Source organism: Hypanus sabinus, chromosome 7, assembly GCF_030144855.1.
Source record: "Hypanus sabinus isolate sHypSab1 chromosome 7, sHypSab1.hap1, whole genome shotgun sequence".
Classification (NCBI taxonomy): domain Eukaryota; kingdom Metazoa; phylum Chordata; class Chondrichthyes; order Myliobatiformes; family Dasyatidae; genus Hypanus; species Hypanus sabinus.
The window spans coordinates 1344926-1367150 of record NC_082712.1 but is presented as its reverse complement, the minus strand read 5'-3'; the positions used below and the strand labels follow the sequence as shown (position 1 = coordinate 1367150).

Here is a 22225-nt window from a genome sequence, read left to right as displayed (position 1 = left end):
AGGGATCTGGGGCTACATGTCCACAGATCCCTGAAAGTTGCCTCACAGGTAGATAGGGTAGTTAAGAAAGCTTATGGGGTGTTAGTCAAGGGACATAGTTTAAGAGTCTCAAGGTAATGATGCAGTTCTATAAAACTCTGGTTAGGCCACACTTGCAGAACTGTGCCCAGTTCTGGTCGCCTCACTATAGGAAGGATGTAGAAGCAATGGAAAGGGTACAGAGGAGATTTACCAGAATGCTGCCTGGTTTAGAGAGTATAGATTATGATCAGAGATTAAGGGAGCTAGGGCTTTACTCTTTTGAGAGGAGGAGGATTAGAGGAGACATGATAGAGGTATACAAGATATTAAGAGGAATAGATAGAGTGGACAGCCAGCGCCTCTTCCCCAGGGCACCACTGCTCAATACAGGAGGACATGGCTTTAAGGTAAGAGGTGGGAAGTTCAAGGGGGATATTAGAGGAAGGTTTTTTCACTCAGAGAGTGGTTGGTGCAAGGAATGCACCGCCTGAGCCTGTGGTGGAGGCAGATAAACTAGTGGAATTTAAGAGACTACTAGACAGGTATATGGAGGAATTTAAGGTGGGGGGGATATATGGGAGGCAGGGTTTTAGGGTCAGCACAACATTGTGGGCCTTAGGGCCTTTACTGTGCTGTACTATTTTATGTTCTATGTTTCCTTCAGCAAAATTCCTGCCTGACAAACTTACTGGAATTCTTTGAGGAGATTACACATAGGATGGATAAAGGGAACGCTGTGGATATTGTACATTTGGACTTTAAGAAGGCTTTTGACAAGGTGACACACATGACAAGAGAAAATCTACAGATGCTGGATATCCAAGTGTAACACACTGTAAGGTTTCACTGCTAATGTAATGGCCTCTCTGTAATGTTTTACTACTAAGGCTAAAGTAATGGTTTCTATGTAGCAGCAATGTTTGTGTTATGTCTTAGAGATAGTAGGGATTTTGGTATGTATGTTACCCATTGAGAAGGGTGTTGTTCTTTCTTGTGGGTCTGGAAGATGGATTTTCGCACTCTTGTCAGGGAGAGAAGAGAGAGGATGCTAATGGAGAGCTGATAGACCATTGGACGGAGTGGACTGCGGAGCGAGGGTCCAAGGGTCAGCTACGCCCGGAGGACGACGGGAACAAATGGACGAAACTATGATCTCCAACCTTTGCGCATTAGACTGTTTCATGAGATTGGGCCCTTTTCTTTACTGACCATATAGTCAAATTAAGAATTATAAAGCTCAATCATCTAATCACATAATGTGTACTGTTGTTATTTCGAGGTACTGATTCGTAACAGGGGACACATCGCACAGCATCCACCCAAGCGAGATTTCTTAAGTTTGGCTGGGCTGGGGGCTATCATCCCCTAGATTAAGCCGCTAGCCGAACTGAAGGTTACACAAGCAACACACACAAGATGCTGGATGAACTCAGCAGGCCAAGCAGCATGAATGGAAAAAGTACAGAAGTCAACGTTTCAGGCTGAGACCCTTCAACAGGACTGGAGGGTAAAAAAGATGAGCAGATTTCAAAGATTCATTGTTCAATTTCTGAATCTTGTCAAGACTTTCAAACATTATGGAGACCTTTTCTGAATTATTTTCAAAACCAATTCATTATTTAAACTCAGATGTTGGCTATTATTAATTTTTATTATATAAGGTATTTACCTTCTTTTCTCCTTAATGAACAGCTTTGGTTTTGGTAGGGGTTAGACTCTTTTTTTCTTTTGTAATAAATTAGTATAGTTCAATATAACTATTGATTAACTTATATGAATACCAGGTAATGTAATTGTTATTATGAACAGATATAATGTAACTGGTAACATAAGTGAATCTGCAGATGCTGGAAATAAATAAAAAACACAAAATGCTGGCAGAACTCAGCAGCTGACTCGCAGGTGAAGTGGTGCCTCATAACTCTTCATAATGCATAATCCTCCGTAGCTTCCGCCACCACCTACGTGATCCCACCACCAACCACATCTTCCCCTCCCCCCACCACTCTCGGCTTTCCGCAGGGATCGCTCCCTACGCGACTCCCTCGTCCATTCATCCCCACCATCCCTCCCCATGGACCTCCCTCCAGGCACTCATCCCTGCAAACGGAAGAAGTGCTACACCCGCCCCCACACTTCTTCCCTCACCACCATCCCAGGCCCGAGACAGTCCTTTCAGGTGAGGCACCACTTCACCTGCGAGTCAACTGGGGTGACATACTGTATCTCGTGCTCCCGATGTGACCATTTATACATTGGGGAGACCCGCCGCAGACTGGGAGACTGTTTCGCTGAACACCGGCGCTCGGTCCTCCAGCAGTGGCGGGATCTCCCTGTAGCCACACACTTCAATTCCACAGACCACTCCCACTCCGACATGTCTGTCCATGGCCTCCTCTATCGTCAAGATGAGGCCACACGCAGGTTGATGGAGCAATACCTTATCTCCCGCCTAGGTAGCCTCCTTCCTGCCGGCATGAACATCCAACTCACTGAGCTCCGATGATACCCCTGCCCCCCACCCTTAGCCCATCCCTATCTATTATTTTAGTCTGGTTCTCTTTCTCTCTCTTTTTCCCCCCCTCACTATAATCTCTCCCCCCAGCCCTACCTTTCTTTCTCTTTTATTTCCCATAATTCTCCACCTTCCCCCAGCCCCTTTCCCTCCAGCCTATCACTTCCCAGCTCTCTACTTTATCCCTCCCCCCACTTCTTATCGCCCCTCGACCATCCCATGTTACTTCACTCCTGATGAAGGGTTTCAGCCTGAAACGTCGTTATTACCTCCTCCCATAGATGCTGTCTGGCCTGCTGAGTTCTGCCAGCATTTTGTGTTTTTTATAATGTAACTCGTAATTGTTTTTATCTTTTCTGATCTTTTATATATACTTTCTTTGACTCTGTATTCTTCTAAGTAGAAACTAATAAAAAATAGGGGATGGGGAATGAAGGGTGGGGGGGGGGGGGGGAGTTGCAGTGCATTGCATGAAGTTCAAGAAATTGATATTCATGCCATCAGGTTGGAGGCTACCAGGACAGGGTATAAGCTGTTGCTCCTCCAACCTGAGAGTGGCCTCATCATGACAGTAGAGGAGGACATGGATTCACATTATCATAATGGTAATGGAAGGCAGAATTAAAATAGGTGGTCACTGGGAGGACCTCCTTCATCTGGCAGATGGAGCATAGGTACTCCGCAAAACAGTCTCCTGATCTACGCTGGGTTTCAGCAATATACAGGAGGCCACACAGTACATGACCACAACAAACTCACAGGCAAAGTGTCACCTCACCTGGAAGGACTGCTTGGGACCCTGAATGGTAGTGAGGGAGGAGGTATAGGGGCAGGTGTAACACTTGAGGCTGTTTATCAAGTTAAGACCCCATGGTATTACAGGAAAGCTACTGGTATGATTAGAGAATTGGCTAATTGGGAGTAGGCAGTGAGTGTGAATAAAAGGATCCTATTCTGGTTGGCTGCCAGACACTAATGGTGTTGCGCAGGGTTCGACATTGAGACTGCTTCTTTTTATGCTGTATATCAATGATTTAAATGATGGAAAAGATGACTGTTGCCAAGTTTGCAGATGATATGAAGATTGGTTGAGGGAGATAAGTGTTGAGGAAACAGGAATGCTGTAGAAGAACATACACATTAAGAAAATGGGCAAGAAAATGGTAAATGAAATACAATGTTGGAAAATGAATGGTCATCCACTTCGGTAGTAGAGATAAGTATCCAGACTATTTTCTAAACAGGGAGAAAATCCAAAAATCTGAGATGCAAAGGGACTTTGGAGTCCTTGCACAGAACAACCTGAAGGTTAATTTGCAGGAGAGTCAGTGGTAAGAATTCATTTCAAGAGGTGTAGAATATAAGAGCAGGGATGTGATACTGAGGCTTTATAAGGCACTGGTGAGGCCTCACCTTGAGTATTGTAAACAGTTTTGGGCCCCTCATCAAAGAACTGATGTGCTAGTATTGGAGAGGGTCCAGAGGAGATTCACAAGGATGATTCCGGGAATGAAAGGGTTATCATATGAGGAAAGTTTGATAGTTCTGGGTCTATGCTCATTAGAATTGAGAAGCATTAAGGGGGATTCTCATTGAAACCTTTCGAATGTTGAAAGGGCTAGACAGAATAGCTGTGGAAAGGATGAGTCCCATGGTAGGGGAGACTGGGCAAGAGGGCACAGACTCAGGATAGAGGGGTGTCCATTTAAAACAGATGTAGAAAAATTTCTTTAGCCAGAGGGTGGTAAATTTGTAGAATTTATTACCACAGACAGCTGTGGAGGCCAGGATGTTGGGTGTATTTAAGGCAGAGCTTGGTATGTTCTTGATTGGACTGGGCATCAAAGGTTATAGGAGAAGGCCTGAGAGTGGGGTTGAGGAGGGGGAAAAAGGGTCAGCCATGATTGAATGCTCTTCTTGGGCACTGGTACAACAGATGCCTTTTTGAAGCAGTGGGAACCAGACATGCGAGGTTGAATATGTCCATAAATACCCCAGCTAATTGGTCTGCACTACCCTCAAGGATGCTAAGATGTCAGCCTCAGAAACCGAGATTATGGGGTTAATTGGAGATGTGGGAACTTGTTTGGGTGTCATAGTTCTCCCTATCTGAAGCATGCATAAAAGGCATTGAATTCACTTGGGAGTTGTGTCATTGCCACTTAAACTAACCAATCTTGCCTTGTAGGAAGTAATACAGCCACAGCTGCCAAGTTCCATTTGTATTCCAGTTTAGTCCGAAATTTACTCTTAACACTCACAATGGTCTTCTGGAACCCATACTTGGCCTTGTGACGTGACTCTGGGTCATACAGCTTAAAGTCACAGATCTAATGCTCATAAATCTCTTGGTTCAGTCTGTAGGTAAGGGCTTCTATGCTTCTAGTTGGGGAAGACTCAGAATGTTTCTGTGGGTACATACGTATCCACATAAGTACTTAAGTCTGCATGGAATTCTTGAACACGGTCTAATCCACTGAATCGAGGCAACCCTTAGTTCAATACTCTGCCTCTTCCATTCAGCTCTTTGTAGTCTTCCTCATCAGTACTATGCTGTTCAGTCTCTGTCAATATGCACGCAGAAGCAGCACAGCCAAGTGGTCAGATTTATCAAAGTGAGAGCAAGGGATGGAGTGAGAAGGTATTCCTGATGTTGGTATAGCAGTGGTCACGGGTATTGGGTCCTCTAGTGCTACAAGTGATGCTTTGAACCGCTGTCAGGTTACGTTGCTTTGCTCTGTTGATTAGGGCAAGTAGTTCCTCAAGTGCTAGCTTGACATCTGCTTGAGGTGTAATGTAAATTGCAGTCAGGATGACGGCGGTGAATTCAGCACTTAAGTCAAATGTTTTAAGACAGGAATAGGACTGCTGCATCTGAGAACACATAAGATTATCTTAAAGCAGATGATGCCACACTTTCCCATACCTGATGCTGCAGTCTAGTCCATGCAGTGGATCACAGGTTGGAGTGCCATTTCAGGAGAGTTGGGGGTGAGCCAAGTCTCTGTGAAACATAGGTCACAGCTGTCCCTCAAAGCTCTCTGATAAAGCAATTTTTGCTCTCAGGTCTCAAGTGATTGTCAAGTCAAGTTGTCACTTTTTATTGTCATTTCGTCCATAACTGCTGACACAGTACACAGTAAAAATGAGTCTTTTTCAGGACCGTGGTGCTACATGAAACAATACAAGAACTACACTGAACTACATAAAAACACAGAAAAAACTGCACTAGACTACAGACATAGGACTGCATAAAGTGCACAAAACAGCGCAGGCATCACAATCAATAGTAAACAATACAATAGGCACAGAAAGCTGCAGTAAGTTGGTGTCAGTGCAGACTCTTGGTATTGAGGAGTCTGATGGCTTGGGGGAAGAAACTGTTACATAGTCTGGACGTGAGAGCCCAAATACTTCAGTGCCTTTTCCCAGATGGCAGGAGGGAGAAGAGTCTGTATGAGGGGTGTGTGGGGTCCTACATAATGCTGTTTATTTTGCAGATGCAGCATGTAGTGTAAATGTCTGTAATGGCAGGAAGAGACCCCGATGATCTTCTCAGCTGACCTCACTATCCGCTGCAGGGTCTTGCGATCCAAGATGGTGCAATTTCCGAACCAGGCAGTGATGCAGCTGCTCACGATGTTCTCAATACAACTTCTTCAAGCTGCCTATCTCCTCTCTTATGAATCTGCCTTCTTCTACTACACAGTGCTTTCCCCTTACATTCCTTCTTCACCTTTCCTGCCTATCCCCTCCCCCACCCCTTGATCTTTCCTCTGATTGATTTTTCACCTGGCACCTACCAGCCTTCTCCTTCCCACCCTCCCCTCACCTTCTTTATAGAGCCCCTGCCCCATCCTTCTTCAGTCCTGATGAATGGTCTCGGCCCGAAATGTTGACTGCTCGTTTCCACGGATGCTGCCCAACCTGCTGAGATCTTCCAGCGTATCTGTACGTGTTGATTTGAACACAGCATCTGCAGTATTCTTTGTGTGTATCTTTTTTACTGTTAGTTGCCAGCAAAGTATCTTCTTTATCTAGAGCCATTTTGTGATTTACCCTATCTATGCCTCTCATAATGTTATAAGCTTCTGGCCTTAGCCTCCATCGCTCTAGAGAAAATACTCATGTTTGTCTAATCTCTTCTTACAGCACATACCCTCTCATCCAGGCTTCCTGATAAGCCTCGATATTCTTTTTGTAATGGGGTGACCAGATTTGTACACAATCCTCCAAATGTGTCCTAAACATAGCTTTGTTGTTCTGGTAAATGCATTGCAGAAAGGATGAAGAAACTTTGGCGAGGGCTCACCAGGATGTTGCCTCAAATGGAGTGTATTAGCTGTAAGGAGAAGTTAGATGAACTCATATTGTTTTTGTTGGAGCAATGGAGGCTGAGGGAAAATCTGAAAGTAACATATATATAATAATAATAATAATAATATATATATTAACTTAATATCTGACACTTCTCATGTGGCTAAATTTCAGTCAGAGTTTCAGTATTCCTCTACTGCCTCCATGGCAGCCTGGGACTCATCTCTTCATGCTCTGTAGACTTAACCACCAAAGATATCTAGAGCCTCCTAAATTAGTTTTAAATATCCACACACCAATCCAGTAATTCTTTAACTACATCATTTTTTCTCTTTACTGAATTGGAACGGAGATCTGATAGAAGTGTATAAGATTATGAGAGGCTTACAGTAGATAGACTTGGGCACCTGCAATGCACTACCTGGGGTGGCAGTAGATGCAGAAACTTTTAGGAGACATTTAGATAGGCACCTGAATGTGAGGAAAAGGGAGAGATATGGACATAGTGTGGGCATAAGGGAGTAGTTTAGATGGCCATTTGGTTTGGCACAACATTGTAGGCGAAATGGCCAGTTCCTGCGCTGTACTGTTCTTTCTATTATGTAAATATGCACACAAGATTTCACCTATATCCCCTTGAATCCCTATGGCCTTTTCTTGCTTTTGCTTTGGGATTTTTCTTAATTTTTTTCCCCACAGGTGATACTGTGCTCCTTTTTCACCTGAATCTCTTTAAAGATACACTCTCTAAAATACCATAGATGCAAAGGGAGATTTTAAGAAGAAAAAAACAGGTAAAAAATGAGAACAGCAATGTTCTGGAAAAATGTTTGTGAACTCAGCATTGATTCTGGAAAGCTGCAAATTGCTTAACTTAAAGACAGAAGCTGGGATAATCTATTATAAAAACAGACTGTGTTCGAGCTGACAGCTTGTTCAAATAGGCCCAGGAATCACAATTTGCTTTTGGATCACTATCTGAAATTGTACAAGGCCAGCTCTAGAATTGATATTTAGAAAAAATTCTTCTGGAACAGTGAAGATCTTCTGAATTTTATGAAGTATCTCACTACATTCAGATCTATCTACTTCTAACTATAGACTGTTGTAAGAAATTCAAGTCTAAGATGTCCTTGAACACTTGTTGGTAATCCTTGGAGGAGTTGAGGGCGTAAGGGTCATTGAACATGGAAACAGATCCTTTGGCCCAACTGACCAAGGTTCCTATCCAAGATAGTCACATATCCCTCTAAACCATTTCCATCCTTGTACCTGTCCAAGTACCTGTTAAATGCTGTTCATCTACCTGCCTCGCTCAGTTCCTCTGGCAGATCAGTCCAGAAAAATGTTGCCCCTCAGATTCCTAAACTCTCCCCTCAAACCTATGCTCTCTGGTTCTTGATTTTCCAACCCTGGGAAAAAGACTCTGTTCAGTTACCCTATCTATGTCCTTCATAACTGTATACACCTCTATAATATCACTACTCCCTCCTTCATGTTCCGATAATAAAATCCCAACCTTCTCAACCTCTGTCTATAACTCAGTCCATTGAGTCCTGGTAAAACCCTTGTAAATCACTTTTGCACTCTTTCCAGCTTTGCGCCTTTCCAATAGCAGGGTGAGGCAAAACTAAACTCAGTGTTCCAAATGTGGCCTCAGTAACATTTTATTCAAGAGGAACTTCCCATATTTCCTCCTTCCCTCAAATAATTTTAATCTCTTTTATGTAATTTCAAGAGATTATATAAATTTCGGAGATGAATTACTTCAATGAAGGAATTACTAGTCTGTCTAGTAGACCAGGGGTCACCAACCTTTCCTGCACCGCGGACCAGTTTAGTATCGATAATATTCTTGCAGAACGGCCGACGGGGGGGGGGGGGGGGGGGTGGTGGGGGTGTAAATCATGACCGGAATATAGGTGATAAGTCAACTATAAGTCACTTATAAGTGGCTAATACACTCAATTTCGTTTCTAAAAGGATTTATCTAATGAATTTAACATTAAACACACAGTGTATATTTTCTTCGCATGAAAATAGTGATAAGTCAATTATAACTCACTTATAAGTCAATAGCATCATAACATTTTAAGTAACGTTTGGATATTAAACACAGCGCATATTTTTCTCGTATGAACATATAAAATCATTGCAACACACCAGTGAGAGGACAAGGTAAGGGCTGGAGGTCCCTGTAGTGGGGCCGCAGTGGTCGCAGTCCGGAGAAAGAGACCGACCGAACGAGGAGTGCGACAGGGCGTGTGCCCTCCCCGCCTTGTAGGTAGGTAGGATCTATCAGCTGACAAAAGTTTGGCTTGAGGGATGACTTTCAGTAGATTGCAGTGAGGTAGCTGCTCTGCTACTTACGAAACCCTGAGCCCGAATTAGGTCGTCTGCGAATATTTTAGCACCAGGTTCTCCATGAACATTCAATGTGCTAAACAGGTTCAGGGGCGGCACCCATCTGTCCGTGCTCCAGGCCAGTACCATTGGCACTTCCCGGCAGCCATGCGAGGCGGCTGGTTACCTGAGGCAAACCAGTGATCCCTGGCGCGAGGGTAAGGCGATTGATGACCTCGCGTCGGTAATGACTTTGTGTGCATTCGAGTTCAACAGTGGGCATGACAGTGAATGAAGAAAAGTGCAGCTGACTCATATCATTTTATATCGACAAATCATATCGTTTCCTTGCAGCCCGGTACCGGTCCGCGACCCAGTGGTTGGGGACCACTGTAGTAGACAGTTCCCCTTTCAACACAAATCACCCAACGTCTCCACTGATCCCAATCACTGTTGATCTCTCAGACCTCAGAACTGCTTATTCATTCCTCATTCATGAAAGACCATGACTTATTCTCCCACCTGTTTCAGTATCCGGTTAATTGACTCCCGATCCATCTTGCAGGAAACAGCATCTTTCCTTAGCCGTGCCGCTACTGTTCCGAGATAATCAAGTGAAGCTACTCGCAAAGCCATCTCCGTTGACTTATTACTGAACTGGTGAACCTGTATTTTGAGGTAGAAGAATGGAGTGCTTGAAACAATGGATGCAAACTGCCTACTTTCCTGTTTTAAGCTTTCTTTCAAAATCTACAAACTCCATAATTTTGAACAAATTACTTGTGAACATTCTGAAATAGTATGCCCCAGTTGATTAGCTAATTAATACTCCATGTCCAAAACAAGTTCCCTCAGCCCCTCATTTTTCATCACACCCAATACACACAGCATGATTGAGAGGCACAAATATAGGTTGACACTATGGTGCTGGATTAATAAAATTACACATAAATGTATAATATAGATATTTACCCACATCTTGTCATAAACATGAGAGCTGGGCAATCTACTTCCATGCTGAATGACTATGATTCTATGTGGCGACAGTGATAACCCAGGTAATTGGATTAGAGATACTTCATCATAATGGTTCAAGAATGCTTATGCTAAGAACTTTTGGCAGATTGAATTTAATCTTGATAAATGCAAAGGAATACACTTCGGAAGGTCAAATAGGATAGAACACACACAATTAATGGTAGGTCCAGAAGAAGAATTGAGGAACGGATGAACCTTGGTGTAACAGTCCCTGAAGGTGGCAGCACACGTTGATAAGATGGGAAAGAAGGTATATAAGACGCTGGCCCTCATTAGCTAGGGGAAAGAGTATATAACAGCAGGAAGATTTTAGCACAGCTTTATATGATGATGGTGAAGCCACAGTTGAAATACTGTGTGCAGTTTTGGATGTCACAATATAGAAAGGAGGTTGATGTTGGAATCTGGAACTCCTCTTTTACTAAAAGAGGAACTCCTTAGTGTAAAAAGTTTTAGATGGGGATGGGACAGAATTTGTCAGGGATGTCAAGAGGGTTTCTTGAAGCAGTTTGTGGATAGTCCTGCTAGATGGGAGGCTACAATGAATTTCATGCTGGTGAATGAATCTGGCCAGGACACTAACTTTTCAGTAGATAAATACTTGAGAAACTGTGAGGGCACCAGAATCAGGGATACCATCACTGACATATGTTGTGCAATTTGTTGTTTTGTGACATATGACATCAAATAGGAATGAGGGAGAGTTAATTTAGGTAAATCCATATCTTACATCAGAGGTTGCTTAATGACCAACTGCACAGAGTTGATGACTGGTATGCTCCAGCACGACAGAGGGACAAGGACGGCAAGGCAAGGAAACAAGAGTGATGAGAGAGGTGGTGAATTTAGTCAAGCCAAAAGGAACATATGTGAGGCTGGAACTGAGCAGGGGCTGGCAGGGTTGTGGAAACCTCAGACAAAGGCAGGAATCAAAGGGTTGAGTATGGTGTGACTAGTGTCCTCAGCTGCGTATATTTCAATGCAAGTAGTATTGTAGAAAAGGTGGATGAGCTCAGGGCATGGATCAACACATGGAATTATGATATTGTAGCCATTATAGAAAATTAGTTGCAGGAGGGGCAGGACTGGCAACTCAGTATTCCAGGGTTCCATTGTCTTAGACACTACATAGTGGGAGGAACTAAAGGAGAAGGGATGGCGTTTAGTCAGGGAAAATATCACAGCAATGCTCAGTTAGGACAGACGGGAGAATTTACCTAGTGAGGCATTGTGGGTGGACTGAGAAATAAGAAATGTTTAACCAGGCTAATAGAGCTGTATTATAGGCCACAAAACAGTCCACAGGGATTAGAGGAACAAACTTGTACAGAGATCGCAGACTTTTGCAAGAAACATAAGGTTGTAGGTGATTTTAACTTTTCACATACTGAGTGGTAATCCCATACTCTAAAAGATGAGATAAAGTTTGTCATGTGTTCAGCAAAATTTCCTTAATCAGTATGTAAAAATCCCAAAGAGAGAATGAGCGAGACTAGATCTGCTATTAAGTAATGAGATAGGGCAGGTGATGGAAGTTGTAGTAGACAAGTATCTCTCAAACTGGAGGCCTGTGACTAGTGGAGGGCTGCATGGATTAGTGCTGGGCCCATTGTTGTTTGTCATCTATATCAATGGTCTGGATGATAATGTGGTTAACTGGATCAGCAAATTTGTGGATGACACCTAGATTGGGGGTGTAGTTGACAGCAAGGAAAGCTATCATGGCTTGTAGAGGGATCCGGCTCAGCTGAAAACTTGGGCTGAAAAAGACAGAAGGAATTTAATGCACACAACTGCGAGGTGTTGCACTGAGTAGAAGAAAGGGATCTGGGAATACAGGTGCACAATTTGTTGACAGGTGTCACAGGTAGACAGGGTCATAAAGAAAGCTTTTGACACATTGTAAATTCATAAATCAATGGACTGAGTACAGGAGATGGATGTCATATTGAAGTTGTATTAGATGTTGGTGAAGATGGAGCCAACTAAATTTATTTCCCTCTGCAGTTTCTTTTGGTCCTGTGCAGTAGCACCCTGCACCCTGCCCCCCTCCCCCCCCCATACCAGACAGTGATGCAGCCTGTCAGAATGCTCTCCACGGTATATCTATATAAGTTTTTGAGTTAGAAAGTGAGAAGTTCAAAGGGAAACTTCTTCATTTAGACTGTCATGAGAGTGTGGAATGAGCTGCCACCACAAGTGGTGTAATCTTTAAGCAAAGTTTGGATAGGTACATGGATGGTAGGGAAAGGGAGGGTTATGGTCCTAGTGCAAGTCGAGGGAGCAGGCAGTTTAAGTGTTTTTGGCAAGGACCAGATGGGCTGAAGGGCCTGTTCTGCATTGTACTTTTCTATGCCAATAAAGGAACCAGAAGACAATTTAGGAGTGCTAGAAAAGACAATCAAGAATCCTTGGTGAGTAGAATTAAGGAGAATCTAAAGATATTTCACACGTACATCAAAACCAAGAGGGCAACTAGGGAAAGAGTAGGATAACTTGTGCATAGAGGTGGAGTACGTGGGCAAGATTCTAAATGAGTACTTTACATTAATATTTACCGAGAAGGACAAACCTTTCAACCAAGGACAAAGTCTGATTAATCTTTTAAAGTTTTTTGAAGAAGTAACCAAAAAGGTAGATGGTAGATGTCATCTTCTATGACATCAGGAATCTAAAGACAGCCAGTTAGATGCATTCAAAATTGGCTTGAAGGATGGAAGCAGAGAGTCATGGTTGCAGGTGGTTTTTGGAATGGAGGCCAATGATGCATGGTGTGCCACAGGAGTTGGTGTTGGAACCCTTGTTATTTGTTATTAATATAAATGATTTGTATGTAAATGCACAAGGTTTGATCAGTAAATTTGAGGATGACGCAAAATTAGGAGGCGTTGTTGATAGTGAAGAAGGTTATTGTAGATTACAAGGGGACTTTGATTATTTAGTGAAGTGGGCTGAGGAATGGCAAAAGGATTTCGATACAGTTAAATGTGAGGTAATACATTTGGAATGCTAAACTAGCTTAGGACTAATGCTATGAATGGTAGGTCACTAAGTAGTGTAACGCAACAGAAGGATATTGGAGCTTCCATTGATCATTGAAAGCAACAAAAGCTGACAGAGTGGTAATAAAGCCATTTAGCATGCTGGCTTTCATTGGTCAAAGAACAGAGTATAGGAGTTGGGACATTCCAAATTATTATTGAGGCTGCATTTGGAGAAATGTGTGCAGTTTTGGTTACCCTGTTATAGGAAAGACATGATTATTTATTTATTTTATTTTATTTAGTCATACAGTGTGGACTAGGTCCTTCTGCCTGTTCAAGGCACGTCACCCCAGTAACCCTGCGACCCTGATAAAACCTAACCTAATCATGAGAGAACTTAGAACGACCAATCAACCTAACTTTTTTTTAAATAGACCACTTAATAGTAACAGGGACATCGAGAAGCAGATAGGGAAACAGTTTCTGTAAAGGCGTAATAGTAACAGGGTTGTCGTGGTGGGAGATTTTAAATTTCCCAAATATCTATTGGCATGTCCTGAGAGCGAGGGGTTTAGATGGGGTGGAGCTTGTTAAGTGTTCAAGAAGGTCTCTTGATACAATATGTACATAAGCCTACAAGAAGAGAGGCTGCACTTGATTTGGTACTGGGAAATGAACCTGTTCAAGTGTCAGATCTCTCAGTGGGAGAGCATTTTGGAGATAGTGATCACAATTTTATCTCCTTTACCACAGTATTGGAGAGGGAAAGGAACAGACAAGTTATGAAAGCATTTAATTGGGAATAAGGGGAAATATGAGGCTATCAGGCAGAAACTTGGAAGCATAAATTAGTAACAGATGTTCTCAGGGAAATGTACGGAAGAAATGTGGCAAATGTTCAGGAGATATCTGTGTGGATGTCTGCATAGGTATGTTCCAATGAGACAGGGAAAGGATGGTAGGGTACAGGAACTGTGGTGTACAAAGACTGCTGTAAATCTAGTCAAAAAGAAAAGAAGAGCTTACGAAAGGTTCAAAAAGCTAGGTAATGACAGAGAGCTAGAAGATTATAAGGCTAGCAGGAAGGGGCTCAAGAAAGAAATTAGGAGAGCCAGAAGGGGCCATGAGAAGACTTGGCAGACAGGATTAATGAAAGCCCCAAGGCATTCTCCAAGTATGTGAAGAGCAAAAGGATAAGACATGAGAGAACAGGGTCAATCAAGTGTGACAGTGGAAAAATGTGAATGAACCAGAGGAGGTAGCAGAGTAGTTAGTTAGTACTTTGCTTCAGTTTTCACTATGGAAAAGAATCTTGGCGATTGCAGGGATGACTTCCAGCAGACTGAAAAGCTTGAGCATAGATATTAGGAAAGAGGATGTGCAGGAGCTTTTGGAAAGCATCAAGTTGGGACCGGACGAGACTGGCAACTGTGGGAGGCAAGGGAGGAGATTGCTGAGCCTCTGGTGATGATCTTTACATCATCAATGGGGACAGAAGAGGTTCTGGAGGATTGGAGGGTTGCAGATGTTGTTCCATTCTCCAAGAAAGGGACCAGATAGCCCAGAAAATTATAGACCAGTGAGTCTTACTTCAGTGGTTGGTAAGTTGATGGAGAAGATCCTGAGAGGCAGGATTAATGAACATTTGGAGAGCCATAATATAATTAGGAATAGTCAGCATGGCTTTGTGAAAGGCAGTTCATGCCTTACCAGCCTGACTGAATTTTTTGAGGATGTGACTAAACACATTGCTGAAAGTAGAGCAGTGGTAGTGTATATAGATTTCAGTAAGGCATTTGACAAGGTACTCCATGCAAGGCTTATTGAGAAAGGAAAAAGGCATGGGGACATTGCTTTGTGGATCCAGAACTGGCTTGCCCACAGAAGGCAAAGAATGGTTGTAGATGGGTCATATTCTGCATGGAGGTCGGTCACCAGTGGTGTGCCTCAGGGATCTGTTCTGGGACCCCTACTCTTCGTGACTTTTATAAATGACCTGGATGAAGAAGTGAAGGGATGGGTTAGTGACAACATACACAAAATGCTGGTGGAACACAGCAGGCCAGGCAGCATCTATAGGGAGAAGCACTGTCGATGTTTTGGGCCGAGACCCTTCGTCAGGACTAACTGAAAGGAGAGATACTAAGAGATTTGCAAGTAGTGGGGGGAGGGGGAAATGCGAAATGATAGGAGAAGACCTGAGGGGGTGGGATGAAGCTAAGAGCTGGAAAGATGATTGACGAAAGTGATACAGAGCTGGAGAAGGGAAAGGATCATGGGACGGGAGGCCTCTGGAGAAAGAAAGGGGGAGGGGGGGGAGCACCAGAGGGAGATGGAGAACAGGCAGGGTGATGGGCAGAGAGAGAGAGAGAAATGAAACAAGCAACTAAATATGTCAGGGATGGGGTAAGAAGGGGAGGAGGGGCATTAGTGGAAGTTAGAGAAGTCAATGTTCATGCCATCAGGTTGGAGGCTACCCAGCCGGTATATAAGGTGCTGTTCCACCAATCTGAGTGTGGATTCATCTTGACAGTAGAAGAGGCCATGGATAGACATATCAGAATGGGAATGGGACGTGGAATTAAAATGTGTGGCCACTGGGAGATCCTGCTTTTTCTGGCGGACTGAAGTGTTCAGCGAAATGGTCTCCCAGTCTGTGTCGGGTCTCACCAATATATAAATGGACACACTGGGAGCCCCGGACTCAGTATACCACACCAGCCGACTCACAGGTGAAGTGTCGCCTCACCTGGAAGGACTGTCTGGGGCCCTGAACGGTGGTGAGGGAGGAAGTGTAAGGGCAGATGTAGCACTTGTTTCACTTACAAGGATAAGTGCCAGGAGGGAGATTGGTGGGACGGGATGGGGGGGGGGGGGGGGGGGGGGAACGAGTGGACAAGGGAGTCGCGTAGCGAGCGAGGGGGGAAGATGTGCTTGGTAGTGGGATCCCGTTGGAGGTGGTGTAAGTTTCGGAGAATTATACATTGGACCTGGAGGCTGGTGGGGTGGTAGGTGAGGACAGATGTGTGGGAAATGGGAGAGATGCATTTGAGAGCAGAGTTGATGGTGGAAGATGGGAAGCCCCTTTGCTTAAAAGAGGAAGACATCTCCTTCGTCCTGGAATGAAAAGCCTCATCCTGAGAGCAGATGCGGCAGAGACAGAGGAATTGTGAGAAGGGGATAGCATTTTTGCAATTTTTGCATTTTGGATGGGTTAGTAAATTTGCTGATGACACAAAGGTTGGAGTGTTGTGGATAGTGTGGAGGGCTGTCAGAGGTTACAGCGGGACATTGATAGGATTCAAAACTGGGCTGAGAAGTGCCAGATGGAGTTCAACACAGATAAGTGTGAGGTGGTTCATTTTGGTAGGTCAAATATGATAACAGAATATAGTATTAATGGTAAGACTCTTGGCAGCATGGAGGATCAAAGGAATCTTGGGGTCCAAGTCCATAAGACAATTAAAGCCTCTGCGCAGGTTGACTCTGTGGTTAAGAAAGCATACGGTGCATTGGCCTTCATCAATCGAGGGACTGAATTTAGGAGCCAAGAGGTAATGTTGCAGTTATTGGACCCTGGTCAGACCCCGCCTGGAGTACTGTGCTCAGTTCTGCTCTCCTCACTATAGGAAGGATGTGGAAACCATAGAAAGTATGCAGAGGAGATTTACAAGGATGTTGCCTGGACTGGGGAGCATGCCTTATGAGAACAGGTTGAGTGAACTCGGCCTTTTCTTCTTGGAGTGATGGAGAACGAGAGGCGATCTGATAGAGGCGTATAAGTTAAGAGGCGTTGATTATGTGCATAGTCAGAGGCTTTTTCCCAGGGCTGAAATGGCTAGCATCAGAGGGCACAGTTTTAAGGTGCTTTAGGTAGAGAGGAGATAACAGGGGTAATTTTTTTTTGAACACAGAGAGTGGTGAGTGCGTGGAATGTGCTGTTGATAGAAACATAGAAAATAGGTGCAGGAGTAGGCCATTTGGCCCTTCGAGCCTGCACCGCCATTCAGTATGATCATGGCTGACCACCCAACTCAGAACCCTGTACCTGCTTTCTCTCCATATCCCCTGATCCCTTTAGCCACAAGGGCCATATCTAACTTCCTCTTAAATATAGCCAATGATCCAAGCCCACCCAAGTTCTTCCCAATAAATCGGCCTCTCTTATCAACTCCTTTATGATTGATTCAGCAATTTTCGAAATTTGGCGTTTTTTACACCCCAGTGACAAAGAGTTTTCATACTTTTCTCATGTTTATCATAATTATTCAAGAATTGATTACTTTTTCATTTATCACCATTTACTTACAGATGTTATCGATTGTAAATATGACTCTATTACCATTTCTGATCATGCACCTTTGACGTTATTTATTAAGACAATGGACTCATCCATTAATGCTAAATCTTTGAGGTTCAACTCTATTTTATTGCAGGACTTAGACTTTGTCAATTTTATCAAACAACAAATTGATTTGTTTTTCTCAACAAATTCTACAGCAGAGATCTGTAGTGGAATTTTATGGGACACTTTTAAAGCATTTATTCGTGGACAGATTATTTCATACTCTGCTGGAGTTAGGAAACAAACTAATTCTAAAATATTAACATTGGTTGATAAAATCAAAGCAATTGATAAGATTTATTCAGTGACCCCCAGCAAAGAACTTTATAAAGAAAGAGTGGAACTTCAAATGGAGCATAGTTTGTTATTATCCTCTTCGATTGAAAATCAGTTAATTAAATCTAGAACCCAGTTTTATGTATATGGAGATAAGTCTGGTAAATTATTGGCTAATCAATTGAAAAGATGGCACTCTGACGATCGACCATAAAGAGATAAATAAGATTTTCAAGATTCTTATAATTCCTTATATCAATCAGAATTTGCTGAGGATTCTTCTATAATAAATGAATTTTTATGGAAATTGAATATTCCAAAATTAACAGTAGAGGATAGTGTATTCTTAGATACACCTATCACGGAAACTGAAATAAAAAAGGCTATTTTTTCAATGAATTCCGGTAAAGCTTCTGGTCCAGATGGTTATTCTGCAGAATTTTTAAAATCTTTTTCCTCTATACTTTCTCCTTGGCTTTGTAAAATTTTTAAAGATGCGTTAATTATAGGCAAATTGCCACAATCTTTTTAGAAAGCTTCTATTTCTTTAATGCTTAAAAAGATAAAGACCCTATTGAATGTGCATCCTATCGGCCTATATCCTTGCTGAATATGGATTTTAAGATTTTTAGTAAAATTTTGGCTACTAGATTAGAAAATATATTACCTCGAATCATTTCTGAAGATCAGACTGGATTTATTAAAAATCGCTATTCGTCTTTTAACATTAGAAAATTAATTAATATTATTTATACTCCTTCACTCAAAAATGTGTCATTTCTTTAGATGCTGAAAAAGCATTTGATAGAGTTGAATGGCCATATTTATTTAATACGATGCAGCATTTTAATTTTAGTTCAAAATTTATATCATGGACTAAATTAATATACCATAAACCCTTGGCTTCGGTTTTTACCAATAATCAAAGATCTCCTTTTTTTCAGTTATTCCGTGGTACAAGGCAAGGTTGTCCTTTAAGTCCTTTACTATTTGACATCGCTTCAGAACCTTTGGCTATAGCCATTCGTGAATCACCTAATATTTTGGGTATTACTCGTGGGGAGGGGACATATAAGTTATCATTATATGCTGATGATTTGTTACTATACATATCTGACCCTGAAAGATCTATTCCTGCTATTTCGTCCTTGCTTGCTCAGCTTAGCAACTTTTCTGGTTATAAATTGAATTTTAATAAGAGCAAATTATTTCCATTAAATATGCAAGTTCCAATTTATAAACATTTACCATTTAAAGTTGTTACAGATTATTTTACTTATTTAGGTATTAAAATTACTAAAAAACATAAAGATTTATTTAAAGCCAGCTTTTTACCCTTAATTGACCAAATTAAGCAACTTGCTATCAGGTGGTCTCCACTATCTTTGTCATTGGTTGGTAGAATTAATGCTACTAAGATGATGGTATTACCCAAATTCTTATATTTATTTCAAGCATTACCAATTTTTATTCCTAAATCCTTTTTTTGATATTATTGACTCCAAAATATCTTCTTATCTGTGGCAGAATAAAAATCCTAGACTAGGCAAAAAATATTTACAGAAGCCCAAGAAGGAGGGCGGTTTGGCTTTGCCAAACTTGAGATTTTACTATTGGGCAGTTAATATACGATATTTAATATTTTGGACACAAGAATTGACTACAGCTGCTTGCCCACAATGGGCAAATTTGGAATGTAAATCTGTACAAGACTTTTCATTGTTTTCAATCTTAGGATTTTCACTTCCTTTTTCTTTATCGAAATTGAATAAACAACTAATCCTATAGTCAAATACACATTGCGAATTTGGTTTCAATTTAATAAATTTTTTGGTTTGAATAAGTTTATTTTATCATGCCCTATAATATCTAACTATTTCTTTTGGCCCTCTTTTATGGATCAAGCTTTTCTCTTATGGTAAACAAAAGGTATAACATGTTTTCGTGATTTGTTTTTGGATGATAGCGTTATGTCCTTTGAACAGCTATCTAATAAATATAATTTACCTAAAACCCATTTTTTTAGATATTTGCAAGTTAGGAATTTTTTGTATAATGAGTTATAGTCTTTTCTGAAACTATGTCCATTGGACATTACGGAAAGAATTTTAGCTCTGAATCCTTGTCAAAAGGGTTTAGTAGCTGTCATTTATAATATGATCATGAAAATACAGCCAGATGTATCAGAAAAAAATTAAGAAGGAATGGGAAGAAGAACTTCATTGTCTTATATCCACTGAGCAGTGGGAGAAAATTTTACTATTAGTTAATTCGTCCTCTATTTGTGCTAAACATGCCCTAATACAATTTAAAGTTGTACATAGAGCTCATATGTCTAAGGATAAACTTGCTCGATTTTATTCTCATGTTAATCCAACCTGTGACAGATGTCATTCTGATGTTGCCTCATTGACCCATATGTTTTGGTCTTGCCCTTGTTTACAAAATTACTGGAAAGATATTTTCAGTATTATTTCAAGAGTTCTGAATATCAATTTCCAACCGCATCCTTTTACTGCAATTTTTGGTTTACCAATGGTGGATAATAGTTGTTTATCCTCTTCATCTCGACGAATGATTGCATTTGTTACCTTAACGGCTAGAAGATCTATTTTATTGAATTGGAAAGCAATTAATCCTCCAACTATATTTCAGTGGTTTTCTCAAACTATCTCTTGTTTGAGCTTAGAAAAAATTAGAAGCGTTGTTTTTGATCCTTCAGTTAAATTTGAAGAAACTTGGAGACCATTTATTCAACATTTTCATACGAGTTAAATTGTCTTTTCCTAAACCTTACTTTTATTATCCTTAATTATTTGCATGGAGGTTCGGAGTTATTGGCACTACTATATATATTTAACATTATGCAACGGCCCATGTTGGTTAGTGTTTTTTTTCTTCTCTTTTTTGGGGGTGTTTTTTTTTCTTTTTGTTTCTTTTGTTCATGAATGCTATGAGTTTGGGAGGCTATATATATTTGAATGTCTACTTATACTATCAAGTATGTACTCTCAAACACTTTGTATTCATGTTTCATTTATATTTGTTTAAAAATGAATAAAAAGATTTAAAAAGAAAGAAAGAATATAGCCAATGAACCGGCCTCAACTGTTTCCTGTGGCAGAGAATTCCACAGATTCACCATTCTCTGTGTGAAGAAGTTTTTCCTCATCTCAGTCCTAAAAGGCTCCCCCTTTATCCTTAAACTGTGACCCCTCGTTCTGGACTTCCCCAACATCGGAAACAATCTTCCTGCATCTAGCCTGTCCAATCCCTTTAGAACTTTATACGTTTCAATAAGATCCCCCCTCAGTCTTCTAAATTCCAGTGAGTATAAGCCTAGTCGATCCAGTCTTTCTTCATATGGAAGTCCTGCCATCCCAGGAGTCAATCTGGTGAACCTTCTCTGTACTCCCTCTATGACAAGAATGTCTTTCCTCAGATTAGGGGACCAAAACTGCACACAATATTCTAGGTGCGGTCTCACCAAGGCCTTGTACAACTGGAGTAGAACCTCCTTGCTCCTGCACTCAAACCCTTTTGCTATGCCAAAAAAGCCAAAATGATGACGGTGGTGGACATGGATACAATTTTAACAGACTCCTAGATATGTACATGGAGCTTAGAAAAATAGCGGGCTATGGGTAACACTAGGTATTTTCTAAGGTAAGGACATGTTCAGCATAGCTTTGTGGGCCAAAGGGCCTGTAATGTGCTGTAGGTTTTCTATGTTTCTACCTGGTACATCTTAGGACTGAGAGAGGAAATCGATGTATTTAGCGGGGAGGATATACAGATGCCTTACAGAATTGGTGCTGGAATTGAACCACAAAATGCCCAAGCAGTAATAGCGTCAGCTAACTGCTACATTACTGTGGCTAAGCTGGGAAGAGTGAAGAAAAGATTTACGAGGACTAGAGAGCCTGAGTTATAGGAAGAAGTTGGCCAGACTAGATCTTTATTCCTTGGAACGCCGGTGACCTTATATACATGTTTAAAGTTATGGAAGGCATAGATTAAGGTTAATAGTAAGAGTTTTCCCCCAGAGTAGGGGAAATTAAAACTAGAGGGTACAGATTTAGGATGAGAAGGGAATGATCCAGATTGGAAATATCCAGTTGAATATTTAACTTATGTTATTGGTTTCTTAATTAGATGGCAACTTCTTCCATTTGGAAAACACATTCCTACCAGTAGTCTTCCCAAGAGGCTCAGCAGTAATTCTGCTGCTGGCCACTCTGGTTTGTTGACTGTAGAAAGGAGATCCTGTACAAAGTTTTCAAACAGTGGTCTGTAATCTTCTTCACCTTGCTTACTTCCACACCTACAAGAACCAAGAAGGAATTTATTATTGACCTCCTCAACACTAACCATACACATATCACA

The 22225-nt window shown here is 41.6% G+C and overlaps 1 protein-coding gene across 5 annotated transcripts in view; it reads right to left on the bottom strand.

The window, feature by feature from the left end:
• The window catches only part of LOC132396489 (nipped-B-like protein), a 531210-nt gene that overhangs the window by 172169 nt on the left and 336816 nt on the right, over window positions 1-22225 (bottom strand). For all 5 annotated transcript variants that reach the window (XM_059974034.1, XM_059974035.1, XM_059974036.1 and 2 more), the window contains 2 exons: window positions 22031-22163; window positions 9719-9862 (listed from right to left, as the gene is read on the bottom strand). In XM_059974034.1, coding sequence (XP_059830017.1) covers window positions 9719-9862; window positions 22031-22163 — 277 coding nt within the window. The remainder of the gene's footprint in view (window positions 1-9718; window positions 9863-22030; window positions 22164-22225) is intronic.